At 38.0% G+C, this 9,493-nt stretch overlaps 1 protein-coding gene across 1 annotated transcript in view; it reads right to left on the minus strand.

Annotated features, from left to right (window-relative positions):
• ARHGEF33 (Rho guanine nucleotide exchange factor 33) overlaps positions 1-9,266 on the minus strand; it is a 61,475-nt gene extending 52,209 nt beyond the window's left edge. The window contains exons 1-2 of the mRNA XM_007945051.2: positions 9,242-9,266; positions 7,328-7,377 (exon numbers count right to left, since the gene is read on the minus strand). Coding sequence (XP_007943242.1) covers positions 7,328-7,377; positions 9,242-9,266 — 75 coding nt within the window. The remainder of the gene's footprint in view (positions 1-7,327; positions 7,378-9,241) is intronic.
• Between the last annotated feature and the right edge of the window lie 227 nt (positions 9,267-9,493).

Raw genomic sequence — 9,493 nt, forward strand, 5'->3', positions numbered from 1 at the left:
TACAGACTTTATTTAATTGTATACTAAAATTTGAATGCTTGAGACAAACCTGACCCCATTGATACAACACATATTGAAGCCTGATAAGGACAAGAAAGAAAGCAATTAAGTTTACAAGCGTTTCTGCAAACTACTATTTAATCTAAAACCTTTGATTACAATGAGATTTCCTTGAAAAGCAACATATGCATGTGTAAGACCATTTTGATCTGGGAACTCTTCGATTCTGTGAAAGAAGAAGGGATGGGTCATATTCTTGCTGGGTATTATGAGAGGACAGAGAAATTCAGTTCTTTTTCCCTTCAGAAATGGATGAAAAAGAGTAATAGCTAGCTATAACGGTCAACTTCCACACCATGAAGGGGCGTTGATTTTGGAGTCAGACAAACCAAGGTTCAAACCCTAATCTCTCCTACAAGTATTATGACTTTAGGCAAGTTAGTTAACCTCTTTGTAGCAGTTTTCTGATACATGAAATAACTAGAATAATACCTATTTCACAGGGCTGTCATGGGAATTAAATGAGTAAATGTTAAGTAAAGTGCCTGCTGGCACAGCACAAGTTTGATACATGAAAATTGTCAAAGAAATTTCATTTTTCTCTCCACTTAAATGGCAAATAAAAAAATTAAGCACAACTTGAAATGTGGAAAAAATGGAGCACTTCTGAAGTTCAGTTTTATTTATTGAGCAAATGAAAAGAGCATTTTCAAGACAATAAGATAATAATAACAATAAGGTAATAATAACACGAATCTTTCCTGACATTTGTTGTATACCCTACTAAGTAGAGAACTCTTAGCTCCAGATCTCTTTTACAACAGAACTTTTTAGAAAGTTTCTCTCTAATTGAAAATATTCACGAAGTATCCTTGTTTGAAAGGAATGGAAACTAATGTTATTAACAACATTACTTCAAATGCGTATTTCTAAACATTGTCTGAATCTGGTCATCTGAATAGTCCCAAATTGCAATGGCCCCTTCCACTGAAAATTACTTAGCCTCCTACATACATACATACATACATATATATGATTGGGTTTTGTGGTTCACTATGCTTTACAAGTGATTTCTCTCTAGGGCTGGGGTTAGGGAGAAATAAGAGGAAACAAAGAGATCATTCCAGCAGAACCTGTCAAGTGTTTGGGGCTAGAAAACAGAGGAAAATAGCAGGGACTAGGAAACAACATGAGCAATCTGTTTTTCATTCCAATCATTTTTATTTTTAATTCATGTTAGTGGTGGATTTCAACACTTGTCCTGATTCAGTCATGATGGACTATCACCACATCAACTACTTTCTGATCTGGTGGTAATGTTCAGTATGTAAATTCTTCTTCTGTGAACAAAATAAATAAATTTATGGCTATATTATGTCTAAACAAAACATATGCAAGCTTGAAAATTGAAGGAAGGAAATCCTGACCTTCACTTAGGAGCTCAAAGGCCCACTTTCAATTGCTGGGAAAAAGAAAGGGAACCACTGTCCGACAGAAATAGGTTTCATTATCACTGCTCCTTAGGTGGATGTGTGGAGTTTAACCAAGGAGCTAAATGCCAGCAGCAGAGTCCTAGGGGAGAGGACTTTTTCTCACTTGTAGAACCTCAACTCTCAAAATTAAGAAGTATTGATGTTTTTCTCTAACAGCCAAGTTAACAAAGCGACTCTGAGAATTCTGAAATCATTTTGAGCTATGAGCCTTTTCCTTCTCGAGTATTAGTTTGAGCCTCTTGGGTACTTGCCACTGAAATAACATTATTGCTTTATAAACTGCCTCACCACCACTGACCAGCCAGGGAGGGGGAGCCATCATGAGCACAATCACACATCCGAAACAATAGGTTGCTTATAAGATGCTTGGTCTCTTAATATCTTTAGTGGCTACAGACTGCTTTCCAAAACCAACCTGGCCACTCCCTTGTGAATAAAAATACTCTGAAGATATGATCTTAACATCTCTTCTATACACTCTCCTCAGCTTTCTTATTTGACAGCCCACAGCCCACCCAAAGGATTAGAAATGGGTGTCTACCTTGTTCTCCAGCGAGTTGAACACGTTCCTCATCTCGTTGATTTTTTCATGAAGCTGCTCTAGAGAGGTTATGATTCCTCCATCCTGCCGCTGGAGGCGGGCTCCCACTGGAGGTAGATTCAGGGAAGACTTGTACTTCGAAGCCTAGGGTACCACAGAGGGCATCTTAGGCTCAAAGAAATAGGGGAGAGGAGTCCGAATTCTTCCTATTTCCTGCTCTTAATTTGTTTCTCAATTTTCTTTGCTCTCTTGGCTTCTCAACTCTTCTTAAGATGAATTTTAGTCAATGTCTTCCAATTTTTTTTTTTTTCACCAAAGATCTATCAAGTCTCAAACTAAGTTTTCATATGTTCCAACTTGCTTTTAATGCAAAGTTTCCCTTCCTTTATTTCCCACTACCAATGTTAGGAGGCTAATATGAGGCAGGAGACTAGGTCTGTGGTTTAGGAATTCTGCAAAGTCATAAACATCAAGGTTTGGAAACTCCACAAGGCAGGCCAAATTCCCATAACAGTTGACTAAAGCATCCATGAGAGCAAAAGCCCAGATGCTTTGAAATAGAACATGATGGCAAGGATGCTGAGATAATTACTTTGATTTTCCCCAAATCATGGTCACTGCAGAAGAAACATGGTCCTTCTGCCAGCTTCTAGCTTCCTAATTTTAGGTGTCTCCATTTATCCCCAGAAATGTAATGATTTGAAACACAAGTGTGCAGCAACTAATTTAACCAGGCAAGTATGAATTTCCCAAATACCTCCTATAGAAGTTGGCATTCTTACAAGGCCCTAGCAAAGCTGATGTTAGGCTTGGCATGATGGAAATTTATCTTATCAGTCTCTTGATGCACCCCAGCCTGGGAGAGTTCATTTCTCTGGTGTTAGGACATTCATGAATGGCAAAAGGTGAGTGAGACTGAAACAGGGCTTATAAATATTAGAAAACTTTCAATGGCAGTTTTGATGATGAAACCTGTTACTGTAGGTCTGGTTCCCATTGTTTTTTAATTAGAAAATTTTTTGGCACATGATTTACTTTTTTTAAAAAAATATTTATTGTGATTTGGGTGAAAGTTTACAAAGCAATTACTTTTGAAAATTATTTTCATTACAGAGAAAAAGAAAGAAGAAAAAAAGAGAATCACCTTAAATTACTTCAACATAACCATTAACATTCTAGTGTATTTCCTTCTATTTTGTTCTGTACGTCTGGTTGAAATCACACTACAGATACATTTTGATTCTGACCCCACCTTTTTCCCTAACATTCTCATAAATCCTTTCCAATACCCTTCAAAATGATTTTAAATATGTGTTTTTAATGGTTAGGTAATACTTTATCCTATGAATGTGCCAGAATTTACCTAACAGTTTACTTTCTTTGGGAAACATATTGCTTATAATTTTTCAATATTACAAATACTGCTGTGATAGAATGCTTTTTACTTAGAATTTGTATGTATTTTAGAATAGTTCCTTAAGTCAAATTCCCAAACATGAAATTACTAAGTCAGAGGGAGTTAGGTAGTATTGATCCAAAGGGAAACCTACTATATTGAATGGAAGCAATATATTCAATTAATAAATATACAAAATGTTTTTTGACCAGAGGGTTTGAAAGTTATGATAGTATAGTGATATAATTTTGGAAATATTTTATATGATATGTAATGTTCTACTTTAGCAGACTAAGAAAAACGTCTTTTTCTTTTTATTGTAGTTTGGGTGAAAGTCTACAGAGCAAATTAGTTTTCGATTCAATAATTTATACACTTTTTTTTTCATGACATTGGTTGCAAAGGGTAACGGCACATTCCCCTTTCCTCCCTGGGTTCCCTGTTTCCCGTTTGCATCCATCCTTCTTTCTTGCCCCTTCCTGCTTTCTGAGATTTTTGGGAGGGCAAACTCTGCTCTTTTGGTCTCATGTGATTGATTGACTGAGCAGTACATTCCTCCCTGGTGTTATTATTCACTTTATAGGCCTGTCTATTGTTTGCCTACAGGTTGATCCCTGGGAATGTTCAGTAACAGGTTTGAAGGGTATCTAAGGGCCATGGTTTTGGGGATTCCACTAGTCACTATCAGACCAGTGAATCTGGTCATTTTTATATCTTTGGAAATAAGAAATAGAAAACATAAGTAATAAAAGTATAGGAAGCTGCAGGGTTTACATTCTTAAGATCACTAGTGAGCCAAAAGCACAGTTGGAGCTCAGATCATTAGTGTGAGGGTAGCCTTGGGACTAAACCACATCTGTTGCCATAGTTGTGGAACTCCCTCCTCATATTAACAGAATCACAATATTTAAACATAAGTAATCAAGGCTGAAGCAACACAACTTGACTTTGAAAAAGACTTTAAAGTGGACTATGAGAGGTGTGTGCCATGAACAGATGAGAGAATAAGGGATTAGGCTTGGGTTCAAATAAAAGGGAATCTGCTGAGCCTGCAAACCTAAATGTAGTTGGTGTATCCACGATGATTCATCTGTTTTGGTGGTAATTCTACCTGGAATGAACTGAGAAATGGTACAGCTAACCCTTTCCTTTGTGACTTATTTCACTGCCCTTTTACTTAGAAAAAATCACATCCAAAAATGGAAATAAATAAATAAATAAATTGTTGTTGCTATGTGCCATCAAGTTGGACCCCACTCATAGTGATCCCTCCTTGGGTTTCCGAGGCAGTATCACTACGGAAGTAGATTGCCCCATCTTCCTTCTGAGGAGTGGCTGGTGGGTTTGAACCGCCAGTCTTCTGGTTAGCAGTCAAGTGCCTTAGCCACTATGCTACCAGAGCTCCCAATAAATAAGTAGACCTCACTTATTTTAAACTTTTATGGTTTTGACTTTTTTTATATTTTACATTTTATGTTTAATCCATTTGGCATTTTATTTTGACTAGTAAAAATCTGTTCTCCCCCTTGCATCCCCTGCAAAAAAGAAAAACCAGACAATTTTCCCAACACCTTTTGGCACCAGACTGAATGACTCCATAAACTTCTTTGCTCAAAGCAGTATACACATCTTTTTCAGATATTCATTTATTCCATTAATACTTATTGAATATGCAGTGTATGCCAGGCACTATACTTTCTGCTGAGAGTACAACAGAGAGCAAAATGAATTATATCCCTGCCCTTGGAGCTTACATTCTAGTGGAGAAGACAGACAATAAGAAAATAAACAAGCTAATATATACTATAATGTCAGATAATGAGTTCTTTCAAGAAAATAAATAAAAAGATAGACAATGACTGAAATTTCAAATTTTGCTTCAGATACTTTCTCTTCTAGTATAGATTATACCTATTATAGTTAACCCCTCCACATTTCCCTCTTCCTTCTTCCTCTTCTTTCTTTATTTCTTCTCTTTCTTCATTTGGTTAGATGTTGCTTGGAGTAAACACACTAGGGCTTAGGAAGCATTCTTGTAAAACAGGGATGGGTTATGTTCATAGTATCACAGAGGTCGTACAGACCCACTTCATTCCCACTGCTTCCTTTGTTCCACTGTGAATGGATGTATTTGGATTTGTGATATAATAAAATAATGAGGCCACCTTCTTGCAGCTATATTTAGCCAACATTCAGGCAATGACCTACATAAAATCTTTAATAGATTTTAAATCATACCTGAGTTTAAAGATGTACTCATAGTCATCAAATGTCATACATAGATCAGACATGAACAGGAGAGGTGATTAGGGCAGGCATTAGGAGGTCTTGGATAAGGGAGGCATCCAATCAGCACTAAGCAAAGACTCAATCCTGCTCCCAGAACTTCGTTCAAGCTGGTCACTCTGTCTGAAGTATCCTTCCCCTATATCCACTTACCAAATATCCAACTTGCCCTTAAATGCCTGATTCAAATCCTCCATTCAATATTAATTCTTCCCATTCCCTCATATCTCATAGAATTTTATCAGTGCCCTTATTGTAATTCTTTTCAACAGTCTACCTTGTATGAGCTATTTATTGTATGTGTTTTCCAGTTTGTGGACATGTAAAAATCAATGAGAATGTCTATGTCTGTTTCATCTCCCATTAGGCTAAGTAGTAGACCTTGTACATGTTGTTATTGTTATTATGTGCCGTTGAGTCAGACCCGACTCATAGCGACCCCTCTTTGGGTTTCCGAGGCAGTATCCCTATGGAAGTAGATTGTCCCATCTTCCTTCTGAGGAGTGGCTGGTAGGTTTGAACCGCCAGCCTTCTGGTTAGCAGTCAAGTGTCTTAGGCACTATGCTACCAGATAGTAGTAGCTTAATAAATACATAGTCAATTGAAATGGCTGCTTCCCTCATTCCTCCCATTGCTGGTCTGAGTCCAGAATCAATATGGTTAAAAAAGCTTTCAGAGTCCTGAGCTGTCATGCCCTACTTGGGCCCACAGCTATAATCTCTTACATGGATCTTTCTGGGAACTGTTATTTTCTCTTGATTGTCACTTAAACTAAGCAGGCCTAAACAACATTTCCCCCATACTGTCTGCTCCTCTGGATTCCTGTATTTCCATTCATAATACCTTTCTCTTTTTGAGTTATTGAGACAACTTTGAAATCACCTTTTCTCTCAACCTCCACCAAGCCTTATAAATTCTTTCTTTCTCCTCATTTATCCAGATGGCACAGCCTTGACTCCAGATAGGAGCATGAGTTTCCCTAGCCCAAGCTACTTTCACATTACCAATTACGTCAGAGTAAACTTCCATAATTTTTAAGGGCAGATATTTACTTTAAATTTACAGTGGGAAAGCTAAAAGCCAAGTAAGTACTATTTTGAGAGCCAAAGCAGCCAGAAGTGACTTTTATAGCAAAGATAGGATGTCTGGCAGAACTTTTATATTCCTTGCACATTAAATTAGTCTCGTTGTTTATAAGATGCTTTTAACATTTTTTCTATCACCATATTTGAATATTTTCTATGTTAACCCCCTTGCAATTCTCAGTTCTCCCTGGTAAAATAGGAACAGCTAGTCTTGCATTCTCCTCTCTGATAAGAATTTTATTGTGCAATGTAATGGCCATAATAATGGTGGTAGCAGGCAAGAAAAGCAAAGTTTGAAGTGGGAAAGTTGCACTTTATAAATTGGATAACTTGTTCTTCAATAATCATTTTTCTCAAAAGGACAAGGTGCATGGTGCTCACTGCTCTGCCTACCTCACAGTCTTAATAAGAGAACAATGGCACTGACATATATGGAAACACTTGTGAGCTATAAGCAACTCTACACATAAAGGACAATTATGGTTATTATACATGAAAGCATTCAAAACAGTCTATTTGTCTTTACCTGGTAAATTTGTGTGGCAGGATTATTCATTGGCATATGTTCATTCTCTCCTGTAGAGAGAAAGAGCTTTGTTCAATCAACATGACTCAATCTGTCCATATCTTCTTCAGATATATACAGAAAACAAAGGACCTGTAGTATCTGTGTTTGCACGGCAGGAAACAGATGATTCAAGAAGAACAAAAAATAAACAAAGACAATATAGGTGGTTTTTATATTCACATCTTAATGATCAAACCATATTTGCCTGATATAACTCTTATAGTAGAAAACCATGTTCTACCACAGCGGGGAAGTTTCTCGACCAAACTGAATAATGGTTGATATCATTAAATAGCCCTGAGCACTTCTCTCATGTACTTGAGGCTTACTGCAGTTTATTTGAAGGGAAAATTCTAGAGTCAGAAAAGCTGTCCAGGTGTCACCCTATTGTTCTCAGGAGGCCTGCATAAAATTTCCTTACTGTTCCTACCTCTGATCCTTTTCAAACTTCTGAACTCTGCCCTCCTGTTACTGCCAAGATCAGCTAAGGGAATCTTGCTGTTCTCCCAGGCAAGAGGCACGCAGAAGGGAATTGCTAGTGGGAAGGTTCTGAGAATGGCGCAGTACTGGCAACCGTGAAGACTGGGAGATAGCCTTCACTACCTAAAAACCAAACTCTCTGCCGTGGAGTCCTATCTGACTCATAGCCACCCCTCCTTGGGTTTCTGAGGCAGTATCACTACGGAAGTAGACTGCCCAACCTTCCTTCTAGGAGTGGCTGGTGGGTTTGAACCTCACCTTTCTGGTTTGCCTTAGGCACTATGCCATCAGAGGTCCTATTCACTATCTAGAGAGAACAAAAGTTGGTCTAGAATTCACCTTTCAGAACCACATTGGTTGGCCATGAAGATAAGGAAACCCATTTTAAACACTCAACTTGTTGCTCATCTATTTAACTACATCTCCATGTGTCACATTGTGTGCAGTCAAGCAGTGTATAGCTGAAAACTCTGATTGCAAACATTTACCTGTATGGGTTGTATATGCTCTTCTCCTAAGGCATGCTGGTACAAAAAACCCCTTATAAGAGGAATCAGCCTCACTATATTAAGTTCATATATAATATATAACCTCAGTCCAGCACTGACACACACAGAGGGCTGTCCCTATAAAATCTGGATGGTTTGAGATCACCAAAACTCTTTGCACAGTTTAAGATTATTTAACCCATTTAATACTATGCCCTAGTACTTTGGTGTAACAGAAAAAGCCAGGATGTGGGAAGAGAGACCAAGTTCCCAGATCTAAATTTGCCACTTCATAGCTGTGGCTTGACTTCTCTATGACTGTTTCTTCACCTGTAAAATGGAAATGATAGGATCTACGCAGATATGGTTGCTAAAAAGATTAAAGGAGAAAGCACTTATGAGATAAACTAGCCTAGAAAGATGCTTGATGTCTATTAGTTGAATCTGAATCTAAATCTTAGATTGTATGAGACAGTCCTAAAAGAAAAATAAGGTAACTACTCAGAACAAGTTACATAGATACCAAACCAAAGCAAACTCACTGCCGTCGAGTCGGATCCGACTCATAGAGACTTCTCCTCGGGTTTGCGAGGCTGTATCACTACGGAAGTAGATTGCCCAACCTTCCTTCGGAGGAGTGGCTGGTGGATTTGAACCATCAGCCTTCTGGTTAGCAGTCAAATGCCTTAGGCACTACGCTACCAGAGCTCCCAATTACACAGATAGCATTCCCTATTTCTCCAGCACCAAGTCTGTGCTCTTCATGGTTGTCTTACGATGACAGCGAAATGAAAATAGTCAAGTTAACATATTGTCATGTTTTGAGACAGTGGTAAGACCTACACTTCTAAATCCTATAGTTCCTGGATCCTGAACCCTAAGGCAAGACACAGAAAAATCTAACCTGGCTTTGTTTTGGTTTTTTCCATGGTGCCGGTTGCTTCTCTCCCCCAGTTTCTTCCTCAACATTTCATCATCATTGTCTCTGGATCAGGCCACCCCGTCTTCCCTGGACCTGTCAATTGAAATTGAGAGTAAAGGATAGCAGATAGAGTTGGCAAAGTAATTGGACTTACTTGATGGGTAAACTTAAAAAATTAAAATGAACATAGCTATTAAAGGCAACTTAAGATTTGTGTGATTTTAGAAGAGTAAG

The sequence above is a fragment of the Orycteropus afer genome, unplaced genomic scaffold (genome assembly GCF_000298275.1).
Source record: "Orycteropus afer afer isolate SDZICR_OR568_19922 unplaced genomic scaffold, OryAfe1.0 scaffold00131, whole genome shotgun sequence".
NCBI lineage: Eukaryota > Metazoa > Chordata > Mammalia > Tubulidentata > Orycteropodidae > Orycteropus > Orycteropus afer.